At 47.1% G+C, this 24,746-nt stretch overlaps 1 protein-coding gene across 1 annotated transcript in view; it reads left to right on the top strand.

Moving 5' to 3' along the window:
* The window catches only part of VANGL2 (VANGL planar cell polarity protein 2), a 319,026-nt gene that overhangs the window by 221,210 nt on the left and 73,070 nt on the right, over window positions 1-24,746 (top strand). Inside the window, exons 4-5 of the mRNA XM_078670605.1 lie at window positions 7,534-7,654; window positions 23,687-24,294. Coding sequence (XP_078526731.1) covers window positions 7,534-7,654; window positions 23,687-24,294 — 729 coding nt within the window. The remainder of the gene's footprint in view (window positions 1-7,533; window positions 7,655-23,686; window positions 24,295-24,746) is intronic.

The raw sequence follows: 24,746 nt of genomic DNA, 5'->3' as shown, positions 1-24,746 counted from the left end.
TTGATGCTATTGCTTATTAACTGGAATATTTTTTACTATATTCAAGCTATAACATTTTATAATCCTAACACAATTAATACATTTCAGCTTTTTTGAAAATATTTTTTCAATTGTGTTTGTAAAGATTGCTTATGTGTTCTCTATTGGAACTTTACATGAACACGTTGAAATTAAATTGCAAGATGAATCTGGCATTTGCTATCGACTTGGCAATTAACACCCCCTTGAACACCATAGTGGACAATCTGCTGTAGACAACGGACAATGGAACTTGGCACTTGTGGGACACCCCCGCGCCGCACGGCCACCAGCTGCTGCGTGTGCCCCCAGTGCCTGCCTCTGCCTCAGCGCCGGCCTCGCTGCCGCCCTGAGCGCTCTCCTTGGTTTTCCCCCGTTTTTTTTTGTCCTGAATTTGTGCTTGTTTCTTTTTTCTTCCTGTGCCCTGATCGCGTGTCACTGTATTTTTCCCCCGTTTCTGTCCTGAATTTGTGCTTGTTTCTCTTTTTCTTCCTGTGCCCTGATCGCGTGTCACTGTATTTTTCCCCCGTTTTCGTCCTGAATTTGTGCTTGTTCCTTTTTTTTCTTCCTGTGCCCTGATCGCGTGTCACTGTATCTTTCCCCCGTTTTCGTCCTGAATTTGTGCTTGTTTTCCTGTATCTGCCGTCTCTCGTCGTGTTGCCCACCTCGCCGCCCCCCGCTCCCGCTTCCCGCCACCGCCTTTAGCCCCGCCCCTTTTCTCTTCTGTTTCCCTCCCCGCTCCCGCCTCCCAGCTGCTCCGCCCACCCGCGCACTTGGCCTTAAATGGCGACCGTGCGAACGCGCAGCGTTGACGCGCAGCGGGCGCGCCGATTGTGCGCCGAAGGCGCGCCAAAGGTAAGCCCGTCTGCGCCCGTCCGCGACCGGACCGCGACCAGCGCCAGGACCCCTGGCCCCCACCGACGGAAGCCGACCCGACGAACCTACAGCGCCACCGACCTCATCGCACTCAACACCGGCCACATCCCAGGATGTCACCGAGCCGCCCCGAAGCACACCCACGGACCCTTCAGCTGCCACGCCTGCAAGTTCACCTGCATCCGGACCTTCCCTGCACCCGCCAAGCCGAACTCCAGCAGCACCCACCTCAAGTGTATCCTGCTCAACACCCGCTCCGTCCACAGACACGCCGTAGAACTCTGGAACCTGCTCGACACCACCGCCCCCGACGTTGCCTTCATCACCGAGACCTGGATGAACGCCTCCTCAGCCCCAGACATCGCCATCGCCATCCCAGAGGGCTACAAGATCACCCGAAGAGACCGCGACAACCAGACCGGAGGAGGCATCGCCATCATCCACAGAGACACCATCCGCATCACTACCAACACCGATGACACCCTCACCACCGCTGAACACCTGCACTTCCAGATCCACACCAACCCGAAGACCACCCTCAGAGGCACCCTGATCTACCGACCCCCGGGTCCACGCACACGATTCAGCGAGGACATCGCCGACTTCGTCAGCCCGCACGCTCTCCCCTCCGCCGACTACATCCTCCTGGGGGACCTCAACTTCCACCTGGAGAACAACAACGACTGCAACACCATCAGCCTGCTCGACAACCTCGACAACCTCGGACTCAAGCAACTGGTTACCACCCCCACCCACCTCGCCGGACACACACTCGACGCCGTCTTCTCATCCAGCAAAGACGTCACCTTCAGCCACGCAACAGGACTCCACTGGACGGACCACAGCTGCGTCCACTTCACCTTCAGAAGAACGACGATCCACCACCACCAGCAACAGGTTGCTCGAAGAAGCTGGAACAAGATCACAGCCAACCAGCTCACCGCTTCCCTGAGCCAGCACCCTCCCGCCAACTCAGCGAACCCCAGCCAGGCCGCTGACAACCTCACGAAATGGATCAACGACTGCGCGGACGAACTCGCCCCTCTGAGAACCCCACCCAGCAGATCCTGCAGCAGAAAAACACCATGGTTCACCGACGAACTCAAGAGCTCCAAGAAGAACTGTCGAGCCCTCGAGAAAGCCTGGAGAAGGGAACCAACGACGGACAACATGACCACCCTCAAGCTCGCCACCCGGAAACACCACCAACTGATCCGCGCCACCAAGAAAAATGCATACAAGGACCGGCTGGACAACAACGCACACAACTGCAAGGAACTCTTCAGCATCGTGAAAGAGCTATCCAACCCCAACGCCGGAAACAATGACATCACCCCGTCGCAAGAACTCTGCAACTCCCTCGCGTCCTACTTCCACAACAAGATCACGGACATACACAACAGCTTCAACAACCAACCAACGCAAGCCACAACCGCAACGACGCCACCCACCACCACCCTCCGCACCTGGACCCCGATCAGCACCGAAGACACCATCCGCACCATGAACTCCATCCATTCCGGATCTCCCACCGACCCCTGCCCTCACCACGTCTTCAACAAAGCCGACGCTGTCCTCGCACCCCACCTGCGGGACATCATCAACACCTCCTTCGACTCCGCCACCTTCCCCGAGAGCTGGAAGCACGCCGAACTCAGCGCTCTCCTCAAGAAACCCACAGCAGACCCCACCGACCTCAAGAACTACCGTCCCATCTCGCTTCTCCCGTTCCCGGCCAAAGTCATCGAGAAGACCGTCAACAAACAGCTGGCCGCCTTCCTCGAGACGAATGGATCCCTCGACCCCTCACAGTCTGGCTTCCGAGCCAACCACAGCACCGAGACCGCCCTCATCGCCGCCACCGACGACCTTCGAACTCTGATGGACAACGGAGAAACAGCGGCCCTCATCCTCCTGGACCTCTCCGCGGCTTTCGACACTGTCTGCCACCGCACCCTAGTACAGCGCCTCAGCAACATCGGAATCCAGGAGAAGGCACTGGAATGGATCACCTCCTTCCTCGACGGAAGAACACAAAGAGTCCGCCTACCACCGTACAAGTCAGAGGCCACCAAAGTCATCTGCGGCGTCCCTCAAGGGTCCTCGCTCAGCCCCACCCTCTTCAACGTCTACATGAGCCCCCTTGCGGCCATCGCACGCCAACACAACCTCAACATAATCTCCTACGCTGACGACACCCAGCTGATCCTCTCCCTGACCAACGACCCCGCCACCGCCAGAGCCAACCTGCACGAAGGGATGAGAGACGTAGCCGAATGGATGACGACCAGCCGCCTGAAACTGAACTCAGACAAGACGGAGGTCCTCATCCTGGGCTCCACGCCCTCCGCCTGGGACGACTCCTGGTGGCCCCCCGCCCTGGGCACCGCACCCAAGCCGACGGACCACGCGCGCAACCTGGGCTTCATCCTGGACTCCTCCCTCTCCATGACCGGACAAGTCAACGCCGTCTCCTCGTCATGCTTCAACATCCTGCGCATGCTACGTAAGATCTTCCGGTGGATCCCCACCGAGACGAGGAAGACGGTCACCCAGGCCCTCGTCACCAGCCGACTGGACTACGGCAACGCCCTCTACGCCGGAACCACTGCCAAACTCCAGAAGAGACTCCAGCGGATCCAGAACGCCTCGGCGAGACTCATCCTCGACATCCCCCGACGCAGCCACATCTCCGGACACCTGAGAGATCTACACTGGCTCCCGGTCAACAAGAGAATCACCTTCCGTCTCCTCACCCACGCGCACAAAGCCCTACACGACCAAGGCCCGAGCTACCTCAACAACCGGATCAACTTCTACACTCCCAAGCGCCTCCTCAGATCAGCCAACCACGCCCTCGCCGCCGTCCCCCGCATCCGAAGAGCGACAACAGGAGGAAGATCCTTCTCCCACCTGGCCGCCAAGACCTGGAACTCCCTCCCGACCGACCTGCGCCTGACCCAAGACCACCTCGCCTTCAGGAAGAAGCTCAAGACCTGGCTGTTCGAGCAGTAGCGGCACCCCCCCCCCCCCCCCCCCCCCAGCGCCTTGAGACCCTACGGGTGAGTAGTGCGCTCTACAAATGACCTGATTGATTGATTGATTGGAAGCCTAGAAGTTCTGGTCTTTGTGGCTCTAATAGCAGCCATCAACCCCATTTAATGGACTGGACACAGTGTCTGCCTTTCAGTTGACTCCTCTTATGTGCTCTATTAGATCTTGGGGCAGGGAATTTGAAAGGTAAAGCGGAGACCTTTTCTCCACCGGTGCTGCAGTTTCTCTCTGTACCCATGCATTTTCAAAATCAACCTTGAGTTTCATGGAGATCTTATTGCAAAGCTTCATCTGTATTACTACTTCCATCTAGGTGGCACTCGAGTAAGGATTATAGTCAGTGGGTCTTGACCACAGTTTAGCTGCCTTACCATTTGCACAAATGAAGTGGAAGCGTGAACGAGGTCACAGCTTGCCTCATTTAAATTCCCTGAAAGACTAGCTCATATAATTTTGTTATAGGTCAAATAGCTAACACATTTCAAGCCTCCTTTTGACTCTTCTTTATTTTTTTAGTCACATTCACTTTCTAAAATCTAAGTTCTAAATCTTGGAGCATGCTTTACGTGATGCTCAGTCCTGGGTGCCTGAATTAACTGCATAGACTACAAATTGTGCACAAGAAGGGCCATTAACCATATCCACGCCCATTCACATTGGTGCCTTGCTGAATACACATCTTTACTGCTGTAGTGGACTTTGTGGGCTGGCTAAAGGTAGACCTTTGGATTCTAACGACAAAGCAAAAGGGGCTATATTAGTGAAACAGGGAATACCATGAACGTGTTACTGCTGGATTCGAGGATTCAGTAGTATGGACTCTGCTTACTAAACTTGAGCAAATATGGTTCTCCTCTGAAACCTAATGGATAAGATCTCCCCTGTTCCTTCTTCGCTGCTTTGCTCAGTTGAACAGAATTTGTTGTCAAAATTTGTTTAGACCATTACCGCCAAGAAGCGTTTTACTGTCTGTTACAGAACACCTTCTGAGGATTCCCGCCTCAGAACATATTTTCGAAGTTCAAGCTCAATCCTTTTTTCTTTCTTATTGTTCACATAATGCCATTGTGGACTAGCATCTAAAGAAGCGTAGTTTGTAGTCCAACACTGTTCTCAATTTGCAAGCAGTAGCAGACTTTTTCAGAGTAGGAACCTTTAGTCTTCTAGTATGCATCCGGTTTCAGCTATGTTAAGGAAACATGCTGTGGCATCGAAAGCCAACACACCAAATGGACATCGCTCTGTGTATTGGCTTGATGTTTAGGTCCTTATTAGTTGATGCCTGTATTTAAGACTGTCCTTTCTAATCTACGGTTAAATTTAAAACCATAAATACACTTCAAGTGAGATTTGAGAAAATGCCTTCTCCTGGGCGCACCCACTCCCTATGCAATTTTGTAATGTCATTCTATGAGCCTCCAACTTCAGGGTTTTCTAGTCATGCATGTGTAACAGATGGGGGACTCCCTTCACATTTATAAGTTCATGTACTTGGAAAAAAGGCTACATAGTGTTTCCAAACAAACATGCATAACAAATGTCTGTCTACGTAGTCCCAGATTTGTCACCAGTCTTTCTTTACATGATTGTGCACACTGTGTGAGGATATTATATTTGCTGTATCACCTGAAAATCCACCCTAAAAATCTATAAATACGTAGATAGTCTTTGTCCTGTGAAATGCTAGAAGTTGGTTCACTGGACCCGATTGAGGAACACGATTTGCAGGTTCAGTTAGATTTTGACAAACATTTTATGTCTTCATTTGCCTATTCAGAGTGTGTCCCTTATAGGCGATTCCATTTGACGTAGATTGGAATCACCTTGTGCTTCCTAACCTTTTTGGTTCTCTGCCTTACAGAAAGCTGCTTGTAAATGGCGGTGATTCTGTGGACGTCCAAAATACAACCTCTAGCTCCTTGTGGAGTTATAAGCACTTTGAACTAAGGAGACATGACATACTGATACTATGCTTCATTTAAATGATGCAGTTGTCCTAGTTTGGTTAAGTGTATCCATTGATACTACCACAGTGCTGACAGCTATTCTGTGGAGTGCTGTTTCTTCTGTAGTGGAAGCTAATAAAACATCACAAAAAAGTTTGAAGAGTAGAAAATGCTATATTTTGTAGATGTTAAATTAGTGTCATGATGATGGTTAATGAACCGCCTTGTTATGGCGTTTTTTTATTTATATTTCTCTTTCCTAGGGGTGTTTGATGTTTTAGTGGGCATTTGACAGGCGTTACATTTTGGTGATTAGAAACAGATGTCATCACCTAGAAACGTTTAAAATATTTTGTCAAGTTCTAGGCAGCAGTAGCTAGTTTGACCCTCCTGATATGACTACCTCAACAATATATAGCTTGGAATGGAGATACAAATTATTGGGAGAGAGAGCGTTGTTAGTTGGCTATTCCATTTGTATTATTTCATGACTTCAAGCAACCAGCAATTATTTCCTTTATATGCTAAATCAGTAAAATGATTGTCAGCTTGAGCTCTACGAACACATGTTAACAGGTAGTTGCACTCCCCGGTAACAAAGAGTTTTACAGACTATTGCGTTTGGCGATGTCAGTATTCTGCTAGTATTGTAGCTGCACAAGGGTTAATTCCCAGCACCAGTAAATCGTTTCCTGCCAATATGCTCACAGGAGTTGCAATGTAACTCCATTAAAGTAGGTGTATCCTTGAAGACCCAATTTGCTGCAGTTTGTAGTCCTTATGGTGCAAGAATAGCATATCTCATTAAAAAATAATGTAATGCTATGTACACTCATGTCTCTGATGGTGGTAAATAATGTTGTGTGCTTAACTGATGTGTCCTCTGATAGATAGCTATCCTTACCTTCGGACTGTATAAGATATCTGAGAACTCTGCAGTCTCGACATTGATTGTGTGTTTGGCCTTTCGCCAGGTCCAGGCACTTTACATCTCCCAAGGAGTGATGGATCAATATCGAGTAACATCCCGCCACAGTCTCGCAAAGAAAATGTGTGCACAGGCGCTTTGCTTTCGCCATTTCCTGCACGCATGATTAGCAAGACATGTAAAGAATTCCACTTCAAACATAAGATTGCTGAGTCCAGCCTAAACTTTTCTGCCAAGGCCGCCGGTCTCCTGTCTAAATGCACCACCAGTGGTGCTGCTGTCGACACACAAAAGGTCCCTCAGAGTATATTTCAAAAAGCTCATTGACAAGAGGAGAGCAGTCTTTTAGTCACAGCTCTAATGAAGTCTTAAATACCACCTTTCAAGTTGAAAGCATGAGGTAATGAGAGAGACCTTTATTTTTGTGAACTGCCACCATGCCTCCATCATAAACAGAATGGTCGCCTTGGAAATCTTGGCAGACAACATTCATTCACGTTTACTTTTCGTACTTGTTGGGATGCAGGGCTCTCTCAGTTCTAGCCAGCTGTGTGGTCTTTTCATACCACTTCGATTAGGTTAATCAACTTTAGATTTCAAAGAATACATCTAGGTTGCTGTGCTTGACAGAAAAAATGGCTGACATGCCAGCTTTTGATATCTACAGAAAATGTTACATATCTTTCCACATCTTGTTTTGTTAAATTGCAGAGATCGACGAGATCGGCACCGGTCCAAAAGTCGTGATGGTAGCCGAACCGATAAGTCTGTGACTATCCAGGCACCAGGGGAGCCCCTGCTAGACAACGAGTCGACGAGAGGAGATGACCGGGTAAGATGTCAAAAGGTGTAAGGTTTTCTGCAGTTTGCGGCATAGTGTTCAGACGTAAGCAAAGTTACTTTTAGTAATGTGGCACGCTCATGCTGTTTATAAACCTCCATTGGGCTACTTCAAAGTTAATTGTGTGGTCGTTCGAAATCGTCATTGGAGAGCCTTGTAGAAAATACGCTATAAAGCAATGTGTGTAAAGCAGAAGTGTATCTCTAAGACATCAGCATTCTGGTTCTTTTAATGTAGTGACTAAGCTGTTCGGTTTAGAAATTAATGATGCAGCGTAGTTGATAAATGTGAGATATAGATGCATGTTTTAGCAATGTGTCATTTAGGAAGCTTCATTGAGGTTCACATTAAGCAGTGTTGGTTGGTTCACAGTCGGTGTTGAAGAATCAGTGCTGCTAGTTATTGATACTTTGCTGCTAATAAATAGGCAACAGCGAGTGCGTGGGTGTATGAATAACTTATCAATTCAATTATCTTTAGAAATCTGCTTTCTGCGTTTGTATAAATGTGTTTGTGTCTCTGGTTCATGAAAGGACTCCACTGTGTTTGCAGCATACACTTTTTATCTGTCTCTGGTCAGGCATCTTGTTTAGCTTGTTCGGGCACCACTTTATAAAGCGAAAAGCACTGGGAGGAATATTCAGAGTGTGAGCGCCAAAATGGTTATGATTTCATCCTCATACCACAGCTGGTAGTTCTGGGTCAGTAGAAATGGCACCGCTTCTTAAACATGATCTCGTAGCTCTTTGGAACACACTGTGCATGCTGCTGTTCACGGGGCTGGTCCTCCGCCCAGTTCCCACGCCAGAAACATTGTTGTTACCTTTGAAAAAGTTAGAGTGCAAATGGAGCAGACTTTGTATAAGTTTGATATATCTGTCCCAGGTCATAAGGCTGGTTGCTGCCCTGAAGTGGTAGACAAGCTAGTACTTGAACTTCTTGGAGCTAATAGTCCTATCCGGTTTGCAGCTGAAGGTTTGCAGCATTAATCTGCAGTAGATTCACAACTGGCACATAAAACTGACATATAGTGGGTCATACCGACTATTTGTTAAATGTGGAAACCTCACTCTGTGGACATCAAACTCAAGAGTGTGCCTAATGTGTGACAATCCCATTACTTTTAGGAAAATGTGTTTTCTTCAGTTTTGTGGGCGGTCTGCAAAAATATTTCCCAATTTTTCAAAACCCTAACACTGGCTGACAGAAGCCTGTATGCTCTGGGTTTTTAGCAAGCTTTCTCTACGCATCGTTTATGCTTTAGAAACGATTTGAAACTTAGATTTCCAAAATACTATGGACATTTTTTTTTAAATTTCACAAGAGGTAGAATTTGTTGATGAGTGGCCTTGAACGTTTCTTGTCGTAAATTGACACATTTTTGGTTATATTGCTACCACTCAAGTCTGCATCCTAGTGTACTGAATGAAAGGTTACGCTCAGGAGATAAGCAATATGAAAATCATTCATTGTATAGATGAATAGCTCAACATTTACTACTGTGATCTTTTCTACATTTATGCGCATTAACTATCGGGGTGGTTATTATGACTTCCGATGTCAAGTTAAAGCCCCCAATGGCAAGTACATATCCTCCATCTTCAGATTGTATTTTAAGCTATTGGGTTTGGAAGCAAAGTAGTACTCTTAGTAGTTGGACTGGCCATCCTTTGGTGGAAATTAGCAGGGAATGAAGGGAGGAAAGAATGTAGATTGGGTGGTACCCCTGGATTGTTTGCACAAGGTTTCACCTCTTCGGATGCTCACTTTTAAGATCTAGTGTAACTGGTAATCTTCCCAAAAACGAACCCAGTGTGGCCACGGAAAGATGCTTGTGAGTGCATAGTTTTGAATTGCATCCTGTGGCCCCACCCTGCTGCTTTTAAGTTAAACACTGTTGCAAGCACGAAACTCACTCTAGATTGTAAAGCAGATGGCAAACCGTTTGATTGCTCTCGTCTCGGCATCCTTTATACTGAGGAGCCAGGATATAATTAGCTGGAGTGCATATTGATTCATGAGCCACTTATCTGATTCTAGCCACCGGCCAAAAAAGGGCCATTGTTTCAGTACATGGAAAGAAAACAATAACATTTAGTTGTGCCGATGAGCAGTGTTCAGTGGTCCGGTTGGGCTGGTGCCCAATTTTAAGCCCTTACTGAAATTGGGTGAGACGCCGGTCTGTTTACGTCACTACATGTTCTGCGTTCTGATTGGTTGTCGATTATGTTTTGTGAATGTTTTGAGTTTTTACTTATGACAGACGCTTTACATCTATCCCCTCCCCCCCACCCCTTTGTTTCTAAATATTGTCTTCTGGACCAAAGCCTGATATGCTTGGACTGGGAGGCAAGAAGGCAACACCGGCAACATTTCAGTTGTAAGTAGTTGCAGATGGCTTGAATGCTGGAATAATGGAGGCACAAATCAAGGAAAACATGTATAAATATAATCTCATAAGGAGCATTGTTTGAAATCATCTGCTGTATCCATGTATGGGTTCTGTGATGACCAGTTTCACATATGCATTCCTAGGACGCTCTGATTTAGGACACTACCATAACAGTAGTTGCTATGTGAGATGGTGGGTTTCTGAGACTTTAGTGGGGCTTGGTAGAGTTTGCTAAGTTGCACATGCTCTCTGGAAATAATTGTTTTCAATATATGATTATGCCGATGTCGAATTAGCCCTATCCCCTGGTTTAGAAGGTGACAACAGACATCATAAAATAAGAGTTATATTGTCACCCCTTCTTCAGTCTTCCGGGGCAGCTTTTTCTTAGCAGGTCGAACCCTCCCTCAACAATGTTGTTTGTTGGCACCCTCTCCTACAGACCCTCAGGAAGACGCACCGATATCTGCAATGCAATCACCAAATTCATCACCCCACTATACATCCAGTCCAAGCACATCTTCTTCAGAGACCTCAAGTCCTCCTGGACGACTGCACAGACACCAACTCCAACAAACTCCTGGAACGCCTGGAGAATATCGGCCTGACCCCGCTGGTCATCAACTCCACACACACAGCAAGACGCACCCTGGACGCTATTTTTACAGCCAATGACTGTCAAATTTAGCCATGCCACAGAACTCACCTGGACCGACCACTCCATCATCCACTTCACCATCGCAAGATCACCATGCACCACCACCAGAATCCCCTCCACACCCCTTTCCACAGCAGGAACAAAGTAACACAGAACCAATGGATGGACGCCCTCCACACCACCCAGCATGATCCCACTACCATCCTGGAACAAGCAGTCCAGAACTTCACCACCTGGGTCACCAACGGCCCAGACTGAGTCACCCCCATCCAACAAGCCAAGACCCATAGAGCCACCAAACAGACCAGTTGGTACAAGCCAGAACTCAGGTCATTGAAACACAGCTGCAAACAGCTGTAGAGAAGATGGCGCACCAGCAGAGACCCCACAGACTGAGTTACTTTCAAGTCAGCCCTCAAAAAATACCACCAGCAACTAAAAGACATGAAAAAAAGACACCCTGACAAAACTGCATCAAAGCAAGCGCCAATCACACCAAGGAACTCTTCAGCATCCTTGGAGAGTTCTCCTACCCTATGGCCACCAAGAACATGATCCCTCCCTCACAGGAACTCTGCAACACTCTGGCAGACCACTTCCTCCAGAAGATATCCACCATCTACAAGATCTTCGAGCCCCAACACATTGACCTCCACATCCTCCTCACTCCAACTGATGCCTCTCCCAATCAGCCACTCACCACTTGGAAACAACTCACCACACAGAACACCACTAACATCATGAACTCCTTCCAGCCTCTGCTGACACCAGCAAACTCCAGAACTACTGCCCTATCTTGCTGCTCCCTTTCCCCACCAAAGTCCTCGAGAAGGCCATCAACCAGCAGCTCACTGAATACCTGGAGAAGAACAACCCACTTGACGCCTCCCAATCGGGTTTCCGTGCCAACCACAGCACGGAGACTGCCCTGATCGCCACCACTGACTACGTCCACTCCTTCCTCAACATAGGAGAATTGGCGGCCCTGATCCTCCTCGACCTTTCTACAGCTTTTGACACAGTAGCTCACCACACACTCATCAAGAGACTGTACCACATCGGGATCTAGGAAGATGCCTTCAGATGGATTGCATTGTTCCTCAATTGCCGAACCCAGAGAATCTGTATCTCCTTTTGCCTTAGAGCCCAAGAGCACAATCTGCAGCATCCCTCAAGGTTCGTCCCTCATCCCCACCCTCTTATACACCTACATGACACCTCTAGCTGACATCGTCAAAACCCATAACCTCAACATCATATCCTACGCCGACAACACCCAGCTCATCCTCTCGCTCTCAGCAGAACCCACCACCACCAAGACCAACTTTAAGAACGTCGCCGACTGAATGAAGACCAACTGTCTGAAGCTCAACACTGACCTGAGTAAAATGCAGATCTTCTGCAAAAACGCCTCCGCTTGGATCAACACCCTGTTGCCCGCCAAACTCGGACCCACACCAACAGACCATGCCTGCCACCTCAGCATCATCCTGGACAATGAGCCCACCATGTAAATGTAAATGTAGTTGAGCTTATATAGCGCACAGCTACCCGCAGTGGGTTTCCCGGCGCTTGCTTAGGGAACCCTTCCTGATATTCCCCTGTGAGATAGCAGGGTATCCACAAGGTGAAAGTCAGGCATCCCGCCGCGAGGGGCCGTTGTGGAGATTAAGCAAGCTGTTGCCCAGAGTCGCAGAGTGTGAACCCGTGAGTCGAGGAGGCACCGGGGCGAGAATTATCGAGTCCGTGGAATTTTTAGCCCAAGGCCCGCCGGGGCGGGGAATTGAACCCTGGTCCAGGACCGATCTCAGATTCCAGGTCTGCCGCCTCTAACCCCTGAGCCACGCTTCTCCGCCATGAGTGACAGATCAACCCCGTCTCCTCCTCCTGCTTCCACAGCCTCCCATGCGCCGAAGAATCTTCAGATGGCTCCCCATCAGCATGAAGAAACAGTCATTCAAGCCCTAGTCGCCAGCCAGCTGGACTACGGCAATGCACAGTACGCAGGAACTACCACAGAACTCATTAGGAGACTACAGACAATACAGAAATCAGCGGCCAGATTCCTCCTCAACCTGCTGAAGAAGACCCACATCACCCCACATCTTAGGCACCTCCACTGGCTCCCTGTCTAGAAAAGATGTCAATTCAAGATATTGACACACACCTACAAAGTCCTCCATGAGCTTGTACCAACATAAATCACCACCGCCTGAACTTTCACCAACCGTCCAGAGATCTTCGCACTGCCACCTGCGCCCAGACACCCCGCATCCACCGAAGCCCCAGCATCCTTCTCCTACCTCGCTCCCAAGTCCTTGAACAGCCTTCCACTTCATCTCGGGACTTCACCCTAGCTGGAAGAATTCAGGAAGACTCAAGACCTGCCTTTTCGACTGAGCGCTGCTACCTAGTGCCTGGATAACTTCACAGGTGATTTGCAGTGCTATACAAAAACTTGTTGATTGATTACAAAAACCTCTTGGCTCCATATGAACAGCCCTATGAGGATCCGTCATTATGCTTACAATGCACAGCTTCACTTCAAAACAATGCAGCTGCTCACGACATTCAACAACTCAATCTGGTGGTGATACCAAACTATATAGTAAATACCTAACTAATGCACAGTCAGACTAAGATTCATTCTGCCTGTTGAGCAACAAACAAGACCTCAAGCATGGCCTCTGAGATGAACTTGACAGTGGAACACCCCAGATCACATTCAATGGAAATCACTTGAATTCATGCCAAAGACTTCTCCTTATAGGAACAAATCACCAACAAAAACCAAGACAACATGTTACCTCTATCTCATTAGAAACATGAAACCTTCCTATCCAAAAGAAACTTCAAATAACATTGCATGTGATCCCCTTTCATGGACCCTTCTGCAATGACTGCGGACTTTGTTAGAATATGAGGTGAAATGCGATGGTCAAATGCATTGTTTTTTCAAATTTTCCTCATGTATACCGCAATTTGAGGGAATGAGTACATAGAGGCATCGTAAGCCTATACATTTTAACCGCATCAACGCTGAGCAGATTTACCACTCTGCGCTGACTTTTGCGGATTCGCATGTTACGTGACGAGCTGGGCTCGTCATGAGCGTGCGAGGAGGCTACCTCATGACGAGCCCAGCTCGTCATGAGCGTGGAAGGGGTTAAGGATACTGTTACAGAGTAAATCTTGTCCAATCTCTGGAACTTGTTGGTGGTGGCCTATTAAGGGTTTCTTATCGCACTCTTATCGCACTCTTACCCACATGGCTGCTGTCATGTTTCCACACTATTTGTGAGTGTTACCATTGGAGAGTCCGTTAAAAAGACTCTTGGAGGGACTGGTATGAGACCTGTTAAGTTCTACTGGTTAAGACTCCTGTTTTTTACGACTGCAGGCAAAAAAAACGCAGTCAGGCCCTTAGCGCAGGGCTCCATGGCCATTTCCCATGAAGGGGGCATTCCCGATCTAACAGTCTTGTACCGATCGAGTGGCTCCTCAGTACCTTGTATAGGGTTATGAGACTCAAGTGTCAAAATATTTTATGATGTAATCTACTGTTCCCAGAGCCAAAGCGAAATCCTGCTTGCGGTTCTTAGATTTTGTATATGCAGGCTTACAACGCAATATGTTTCTGAAACCCATTCGCTTATAAATTACCTATCTATGTAATCCTTTCTACTTTGTTGCCAAACACTCAAGTGAGAGATTTCAGTGCCTTAATGGTAAGAGTTCTCTGTTGACGAAGATTGGATTAGATTTTAAAGTGGATGCGCCTCTCCTTTCTAAACAGAAAAGAAGCATTGAGCCTTTATTTTGCAATCTGTTATGGTTATCTTTGCCAATTTCTAATACTTTTATTGTTAGCTGTCAGTAATGACTCATTGCTGAACATTTTTATACCTCAAGTCCTGATTCTCCTTGGCCTGCTTGCGGATTACAATGTAGTGGATCACCAGATTAATTTAGATAACCCAGAAAATGGGGTACAGCCTCAAAGCTCACACCTTTATTCTGCGGTGTCAAGCATAGGTCCAGCAGGGCTCGATCGATGGCAGGATATCCATTTAAGGTACATTTACATACAGTCAGTGTAAATTGAACCTATTCTAATCTAGTCTGGATCAGGCTTTCATAAATCTACTGTGGAGACGAGTCCACTGCTATAGCTGCTTAATGATGTCTTTTCAAGCTGAAGGCAATAGCTTAGATCATCCTGAAATCTCAGCTGAGCAAGATAATCACCAGTGTTGTGTTCCAGGCATCCTCATGGCTGTAACTTTACATATATCCATATGTGGTCATTGTCCGGGGTAACACACCACACAATCTCCACTTCTAAATGTATTGTCAGTTCCATATGTACTGTCTAACATCCCCAGGTACAAATCTGTTTCCAAAGAGATTTGTAGTCTGCATTGGCTCCCGGTTGCACAAAGGATAAAATTCAAGGCGCTGTGCCTGGCTTACAAAGCACTAAACCGCACAGGTCCTATCTTTTTGCAAAACCTTCTCGTCTGGTATGAACTGACCAGATATCTTCGCTCTTCAGGAGCCAAACTCCTGCGGGTGCCCAAAATCCGAACATCACATTGGGTTGGCCGCAGCTTTTGCTTTGGCACCTCCAAATTTTGGAACTCTCTTCCGAGTGAGCTCTGAAGTGTGAGCTCCCTCGCCTCCTTCAGAAAAGGATTGAAAATCTGGCTGTTCCAGAACCAGACGCCAGAGTAGGTCCACTATTGTCCTCCGCGCCAAGACACCTCCGGTTATTCGTGCGCTTTATAAATCACAGTAACATTAACGTTAACATTGTGTTGATATAATGATACAGGTCCGCATCCAGCAGAAATGAACTCAGAACATTGGAATACAATAGCGATTTGTCTGAAAGTCCCACTTCTCATTGAAAGGTATCTGTACCTCCACAGTATCAACGATTATGGTACCTTACAGCTCTTCTCAGAACACCCACTGTAAATCCGATAAAACCAGTAAATTATCCGATCGCCACCATTCGTAGAAAGGATCAATCCAGAGGTCTAGTTCAGTGCGGGTAGCCACCCTAAAGAACTCCAATTTGCTGCTAATGGTTGTGTGATAGGCCTTGCTGTTCTTTCAGGCAATGTGCTTGATCAGACTTTCCATGGCCTTGGGCGGTTATGCCTCGGCCGTTAAAATCTGGTCTGAACGAAGCAACAATGAAAAAGCTCCATACAATGTTAAACAAGGTGGCTAAATTATACTTATAACTGCAGAAGCTGCGTCAAATTACTTGGCCCAGAAAGAGCTCCACCAGCACCTAATGAAGCAAATAATGATTTTAAAATACTGCCCTCGACATGGCCTCTCGTTGAGAAGTGCCCGAATTGGTTACCCATTTAGTTTATAGGTAAACTCTGTGCAAGATGTCTATACAGGATATGGCCCCACTGATATTTTCCAAACAGCAATTGTTCTGCTTTGTTTTTAAAATATATGTTTAGACATATATATGTATCATACTGCGGATAGTGTTCCTATGTGATTCACTCCCCTTTTCTGCCTTTGTACCAATATCCCTCAGCTTGTAGACTACTAGGGCTGTGATGAGCCAGAAATGGACACGCTCCTGTGTTAAATATGTCAAGGCTCCCCAATATCAGTGAGTGGTCCTGCTGTCTCAGTCCTGTCACATCCTACTTGCGTTTCTCCGTGCCCTTGCAGCAAATCTACATTACCTGCAGTGCCTATCATGGCCGATGTTCCTATGGTTGGGTGCTGGTTGGAAATTTTGTTGAAGGGAATCTGTGCAGTGAATGATCCAATTATCCTATTCTTTTCTCAATTATAATTTAAGATCAGGCATCTCTCGAAACTTGTTGCCGAAGCCAAATGTTTGACTGATTTGATTTTGATATTTGATTTGATATAGTTTTTATATAGCGCGATAGCTACCCGCAGGCGTCCTAGCGCTTAGCAAAATACAGGTGCGTGAGGCAGGGTCAGATTATCTGCTGAAGAAAAAGGTTTTTAATTTCTTCCGGAAGAGCAGAATGTTAGGTTCTGAGCGGATAGAGATTGGGAGGGAGTTCCAGAGCCTTGCCACGTTTGTTGAGAACATTCTTCCTCCACTCCTTTCTCTTTTGAACCTGGGGTTGATGACTTGAAAGGTATGGGTCGACCTCAGCTGTCTGTTGGGGTGGTAAGGGGTGATCAGGGTGTGATTCAGGATTGCTCCTTTCCTCCAGTAGGCACGGTGGGCGATACACATGCTTTTAAAATTTATTCTATCCCTTACTGGGAGCCAGTGAAGGACTTTTAGTTCGGATTTCACAGATTGGCGGCGGGGAATGCGCAGGAGGGTACAGGCAGCGCAATTTTGGATCACCTGGAGTTTTTTCAGGGTTGATTCGGGGGCTCCTAGATAAAGAGCATTCCCGGAGTCCAGCCGGGAGAGGATCAGGCCCTGGACCATGATCTGTCTGGCCTTGAAAGGGAGGAGCGGCAGAATTTTTCGGATGAGTCTTATAATGCCCATGCAGGTGGCAGATAATTTGGTTGCCTGGTAGCTGAAAGTTAGTGCGTTGTCTAACCAAATTCCTAGGCTCTTGATGGTGTTCTTGGCTGGAGGTGTCGGGCCTAGTGCTGGTGGCCACAGAGAGTTGATGGAATTCTGTGGGGAATTACCCAGTACCATTAGCTCTGTTTTGTCGCCGTTCAGTTTCAGGTAGGACTGGCTCATCCAGGTACATACTGCATCCCTACAACCTCTTAGATCACTAGGATGAGAGGAGGGATGATTCAGGGTTACCACCAGTTGCGTGTCATCCGCGTAGGACACGACTTGAACGCCGAAACGGCGGACTATTTCAGCGAGGGGGCGCATGTATATGTTAAACAGTGTGGGGCTTAGGGACGAGCCCTGGGGGACCCCACAACTGAGTGGTTTACTGGGCGAGGTGATATTGCCCTCACAGACTCAGAATGAGCTCTCTGATAGGAATGATTGTAGCCAGGCCGCTGCTGTGGAAGTTATTCCTAGCTCTGAGATTCTGTGTAGCAAAATACCATGATTCACTGTGTCGAAGGCGGCACTGAGGTCCAATAAGATAATGGCCGCAGTGCCGCCCTGATCCACAATCGTTCTAGCTCCTTCCATTACCGCCAATAGCGCGCTTTGTGTTCCGTGCATGGGACGGAACCCAGTCTGTGATGTGTCCAGTAAGTTATTTACTTCCAGGAATTCTGTGAGAGATTGATTAACGTGTTTTTCTGCAATTGTGGTTATCCATGGCAGCAAGGAGATTGGGCGATAATTTCCTGGGTTCATCTGATCTAGGTTGCCTTTTTTCAGGAGAGCCCTGACTGTTGCCTGTTTCCACTGCGGGGGAACAAGGCCAGAAGATAGAGAGTTGTTAATCAGATATAGGATGGTAGGTAGGATGGTGGGGGTGATTGTTCTGAGAAGCTGAGCTGGGGCTGGGTCACTGGGAGATCCAGACTTTACCTGAAGTATTATGGTTTCCAGGCTGGTAGGCTCCAGTGGTGGGAAGGTTTCCAGGGTGGTAGGAGGGGATGGTCTGGTATCCTTCTGCTCTATTTGGGGGTGAGGGGGTAGGGTAAAGGAGGAGTAGATCGTAGCTATTTTGTTGTAAAAGTAGTCGGCCTGTTCATTACAGCGAGTTTGAGCATTTAGAGGGTCTGGTGACTTGTCGGGAAGTTTGAGCAGGCTTTTCGCGATATGAAATATCTCCCTGGGTTTAGATGCTGCTTCATTTATTTTATTTTCATAAAAGATTGCTTGAGGTTTTTTTTTAATGTCGTTTTTATAGAGTTTTATGGCTGCCCGATATTCATCTTTGCTGGTTTGTGAGTAATCAGTGCGCCATTTCCGTTCTAATTTTTTGCATTTTTGCATGGGCATGGGCATTATAAGACTCATCCGAAAAATTCTGCTGCTCCTCCCTTTCAGGTCCTGTGAGTATCACGGTGCATTTTTTGGTCTCTGTTTGAGTTTGATGTCTTTGAATGGGATAATGGAATCTAGGGAAGTGGTGATCCATTTATTGAAGTTGTCATTACTGACAATCGGGTCGGGTTGTTTTCTGGGACAGAGGTTTCCGATGTGGTTGCCCACAGGTTGGGATTAAGTTGTGACCATTTGCGGTCTCTCCTGGGAGCGGGGAGGGGGGGGTGAATGGGATCAGAAAGTGATCCGTCCATGGGAGGGGGATGGGTGGACTAACTGTGAGATGGATACAGTTACTAAAGATTGGGTCCAGTAGGTGGCCTTTATAGTGGGTGGATTGCAGTACTCGCTGGGAGAGTTCTCGTGCCTCCAGATTATTGCGAAGTTCGGCGGCTGCCGAGTCCTGGGGGTCATCCAGGTGAACATTAAGGTCGCCTAATAAGGTGTAGTTTGATGAGGTGCAAACTCCACTAGCTACCGCCGGTGCGAGGTGGTTTATAAAGTTGGTCGGGGTGCCGGGTGGCCGATAAATGAGAGTCCCTGAGAAGGTACATGTGGGGGAGAAGTCCAGCGAAAATGTGAGGTGTTCGCAGCTGGATAGGTTAGTGGGAGAGGTGCGGCAGGTGTAACAATCCTTGTAAATGACAGCTATGCCGCCGCCTTTTCCTGACGGACGATCAGCCCGAAGTATTTGATATCCTGCAGGGAGTGCTTGAATGACATCGGGTTCAGAGTCTGTTTGTAGCCATGTCTCCGTGAGAAATATGGCATCGGTTACTTGTCAGAGATCAGCAGAGACATCTCCGCAGCATGTTTAGGCAGAGACCTGCAGTTCACCAGGAACATATGATATGAGGGGGGGGAGTTTTGTTGGGCAACTTTGATACGTACAGTGTTGGCAGTTGAAGAGTTTTGTGGTAGGATCCCAGGATGCGAGGCAGTGGTCATTGGGGCGGCCTCGGAATTGATGTAAGGTGCTGGAGGAGTAGTGGATGGAATTATTTTGACCAGCGGTCGTGGCCCCTGGTCCCGGCCGGTCGCGGACGGGCGCAGACGGGCTTGCCTTTGGCGCGCCTTCAGCGCCCCGCCGGTGCCACCGCTGCGCCCGTCCGCTGCGCCTCCTGGGAAAGGGCACCATTATGTAGTGGCGAGGGCGTGAGGGTGGGAGGGGCCAAGCACTGGTCTGTGTGCTCGTGTTCCTCACCCAAGATGGCGGGCCCGGAAATGCTAATGCGGTAGGTGAGCCGGAGGCTCAATCGAGTTCTTGAGGGGGGGGCAGGATCCGCTCTAATTTAGCGGCGATCTCAATTGTAAGTAGCAATTGCAATAAAAGTTTTAAAATTTGCAGTTTCCTAAAAGTATTCGATCTTTCAGTGCGCGTTTAAAAACAAATGTAAGCTTTCCAATCAAGCGGCAAAGTATTAAACAGGTCCCGGCTTCCGCCTCAGGACAAAAACAAACAACACACCACACTCACTCGTATTCAGTGAGAGCACTGCTTAGATTTCTGGAGCCTATCTTCTGGAACACCACATGAGGGGCCCGTCTCCTGTCCTTCAGTAGTGCGCTGATGATGAGCATGCTCAAGATGGTGTTTGGCATCCATGGAACCATCGTCTGGACCTCCTCATCTTTAATGAGGGATCGAAACAACCAGTTGTGCACAGAAAACCTTGTTACTAGCGACGCTGTGCACCTCACGGCGCTGAGTTGCTTCCTCTACGCCCAACCCAGGGGTCAACTCAAGGGATTTACTACTAACATTTTCCCAACTCTGTGAGACGAAAGGATAGTTACGATGTAATAACAAAAAAAAAATAAGAATAGGCATACTGTTAACATTATGGTAAAATTCAAGGTTGTGAATTCTGGCTGAAGCGGTGGTAGGACAAAGTAAGGTAGACAAAGTAAAGCTCATTTCAGTGTTATGAATTAGTTGGAGAAGTAAGCGTAGGCCATGCAGAATGTATGGGGAAGTAAATGCATGTAGACATATTCAGCTGTGTGTAACACATTGACTGGAGCAGAACGTTTGCACAGTGCAGAGACAAAATAACTGCATGCAAAGAGCCAAAAGCCCCAGCAAAATTGTTTCCCTGGAAAAATTGAATCACAAAAGCAAATTCCGAATATCTGTGCCAAAGTTACTAGAGAGATCTCTGTTTAAAAGCAAAAACAGGCATGCATTTGTAAGCGCAGTTAAAATGCCTTTAACAATTTTGCCATCATGTTTGGAGCAAAGGAAAGCTGCAATTAGCAGATCGCTCGATTTTTTTCAAAGCTGGGCATGTTGGCACTGTACAAAACGCTGGAAAGGTTTATGCTGTGAAATGGGATCTCTTTTCTCTCAATGTGTGAGACCGCCAGTGTAGTCTGCGAGAGAGCCACTATTTAAGACTCGCCCAAGGTCCTAGTGTGTGTATGCAGGTGATTCTCCTCTTTCAAACTACTTTTCTTACAATTTTATTTATTTGACAACAGTTCTGGTTGCATTGATTCGACAAAAGAATATTGTCAGTCATATCCTGTAGCACAGTTTCACAAAACATACAGAGCCATCCTAAGCCTCAGATTGCCTCAGTTGTTTCATTGATGGTCTCGGAGGTGGTGGTGATCACCTTACAAATAAGCTGTTCTTCAACTCCGACCAGTGCTGGGCGTCCCCTTCACTATTTTGTAATCATAAATCCCAGCCATTCGAGTGATAAGCAGATGTGCCCCTACGATTTGTGGGTATCGTGTTTTAGTATGCTGCATTGCGGAGTTGTGTGTGTGCAGACGGAAACAATTGTGGCAATGCCAAGGTAGGGAGAGGGTGTACCAAGGCTTACAGTGTGATGTTGTTTTTTCAGGGAGCCCTGTCATTCGTATGGTCTAATGCGATCAATGCCTCATCCCAAGTCGATATTCTTACATGTCGCTTTGCCCGCTTGCGTTATGTGGCTTCGGCCGTGCGCTTCACCGCAGCCCATTTTAACAATTCTTTAGCCCTAGTTACTGTATGTGGTGCTGTCATTTATTTCCAAGGCTTGGCTAATTGTTGTTTCTCAAGGATTCAGCACTTGGTCTACAGATGTTTGACCTTGACTACATGACAGAATAACTCACATTTTTCTAACTACAACTTTTCTGCTCTTTGTATAGGAGGGTCAAGTCACACCCTTCCGGGCGTGCCCTGTACAATTAGGTTTTTCTTTGAACTTCTCTCTTTTATACTAGAAGCTGTAGGTGACTAGGGTTACAAAATTGCTCCATGTCATGAGGACATCTCAGTTCCAGTTGTTATAATTTATTGTAATTATCTAACTCCCGCTTCCACCTATGCTAGTTAGCGCTGAAGGATAGACCAAGAGGAGGGAAATAGGAAGATATTCTTTTGGGTGCAAGGAGACACCGCCTCTGGTGACCCTCAGAGGTTGCTTTTGAATTTTCAAAAGACCGAAGTGGATTCAACCACAAGATTGTAGAATAACGTAACCATGTTTGTCTGTTGGCTTTACAGTCCTTGTTACAGGTAAGTAACTTAGTGTTGTTTTTTTCTTAAAAGTATGATTTAAAACCCTCATTGGGGTTGGTAGATGTTTATTGGATAAAGTGGGAGAGCTATTTTGCAGACCTACAAGCTAATTTGAGGGGTATTTATAATAGTGGTTCTCTGTTTGAGGTCACATCAACAAAAAATATCTTTTTCGACCACCAAGATGACCGGTCTTATGGTGATCAAGGCCTTGATTGGTCATTAGTTACAGAAATATTTATTGTAGTGGGGGAAAGCACTATAAACGTATGGAGGGGACCTTTGTAAAATGTCTCTTGAATTGTAATAGGTATAAACCGTTGGATTATATTTGTAGCTATATAGTGTTTTTATTTAGGGAAGACAGTAGACAAAAACTGTACTTTATAGCGATGGGGGAGTGGAGTATGATAAATATGGGGTTTTATGTATGACAAATCTTGACTAACATTGTGCCATACACTTAAGTCCGTACCTACTAAACCCACCTTTTTAAACATCAATAGGGTAACTCTGTTAACCTCAGGACCTAGGTAAAATATAGTACAACAAGCATTTGCAATCCATTAGGTCTCACATTTGCGAGAGTGTGAAGTCTTGGTATTATAAATGACAATGCCTTTTAATAATCTGTTTTCATTTACAATGGCAATACCTCAATCTCTTGTAAATGCGTGACCTATTTCACTTCAAAGAAGTGGCTGCCATTGTTCCAGGCTGCTTGGAAAGTAAAAGCGCGCATGGCATGATGAATGTTGCAGGAAAGCATTGCGTGCCTACGGAAGGAGCAACTCATTAAAGAAAATAGTGCTTACAGACAAAATAAAACATGCCATGTAACAATAGAAGTAAAAGGGCTAGTCCTCATGGTAGGTTTCAGATGAAGACTATGTGGTACTAAGGAGGGGCTAACAAGCCTATTGACGGATCAGAAGCCAGCATTTACGAAGGACATTGACACAAGCCAATGACAAATAGGAAAGGAGTGTGGGTGAGGCTTCAAGGCTATACTCTGAATACAGCATGCTTCGCAGAGCAGCGCATGCACTGCCCAGGCTCGACCTAAAAAAACAGTGGTCCTGTCTGGGCAGAACAACTGTTTCAGATACAATTGTTTAGTGACTGTACATATGGGGTATGAATCCGTCAAGTACACGAGAAACTGTTTGAGTTGCAGTATTTTTCATGTATTGTAACATATATTAAAAAGGATATTTTCAAAAGAAAGTGTTGGCAGCTGCTTCATAAGGGCAAAGTGAGATTGCAGTGCAACTATTGAAAAAGTCTGACTGGGCACACTAAATTCAGATTCAGTACAGCAATCTTCTACTGTCTTGAGAGAGTCATTTTTCAGGACCTGTATGTGCAGGGCCAGATGTAAGTATTTTTGGTTGTCCTTCAGGGATATGGAATCAGTGCTTCTCGTTTGTTGGTTGTGAAATGTCAGATGTTCAACTGTGATTTGAAAAAGACAATTCATTGATATCTTCTGTTTGTCTGAACAGGATGATAACTGGGGCGAAACCACAACAGTTGTGACTGGTACCTCGGAGCATAGTATTTCTCACGATGACATTACACGCATCACTAAGGACATGGAGGACAGTGCTCACTTGGACTGCTCCCGGCACCTGGGCGTCGCCCTGGGTGGGGCGCTGGCATTGCTGTCCTTCCTTTCACCGATCGCCTTCATGCTGTTGCCTCAAATACTGTGGCGTGATCAGCTAGAGCCCTGCGGCACGGCCTGCGAAGGCCTCTTCATCTCGGTGGCCTTCAAGCTCCTCATCCTGCTTTTCGGCAGCTGGGCGCTCTTCTTTCGCCGCCCCAAGGCCTTTTTCCCCCGGGTGTTTGTCTTCAGGGCCCTGCTGATGGTGCTGGTCTTCCTCCTGGTCATTTCCTACTGGCTGTTCTATGGTGTGCGCATCCTGGACTCGAAGGACCGGAACTACCAAGGAATTGTGCAGTACGCAGTGTCCCTGGTGGATGCGCTACTGTTTGTGCACTACCTGGCTGTAGTGCTCCTGGAGCTCCGGCAGCTGCAGCCCCAGTTCACCATCAAGGTGGTTCGATCAACAGATGGAGCCAGCAGATTCTACAACATCGGACACCTCAGGTAAATCAGGGGCATGGGGGACTTGTGTTAGACGATTGCCATCTATGTCCACTCCGATGCATCCTTAATGCACTGCGCTTGTTCATTCAGGGACCCTTGACTAATCACTCGCTGTTGCTTTGAAGGGCGTTGATCGATACACCATGTCTTCTGCTTGGAGAACCTATTCATCTGTCTTGTACAGCAGAGCAGATTCCCGCTTCTCCTTGCTGCATAAAAATGGATTGTGCATCTTTTAGAACAAGGGAAACAGTTTAGCTAATGCACTTCTGAATGTGCACTGCTTGGTGACCTTCCGCTACCTAGTCTTTTTTACCAGTAGAGATCTGTTCGATATGACATGCTTGGCTCGCTGTTTCCATTGTGGCAGAATAGTTTCAGTATTTTAAAAAAGCTAAATCAATTGGGGATAAAAGTTTGGAAGAAACACACTTGTGGTATATACTCACCTG

This window comes from Lissotriton helveticus, chromosome 12 (genome assembly GCF_964261635.1).
Source record: "Lissotriton helveticus chromosome 12, aLisHel1.1, whole genome shotgun sequence".
Lineage (NCBI taxonomy): Eukaryota > Metazoa > Chordata > Amphibia > Caudata > Salamandridae > Lissotriton > Lissotriton helveticus.
Note: the sequence above shows the minus strand (reverse complement) of the source record. Positions and strands in the feature narration are given on the sequence as shown.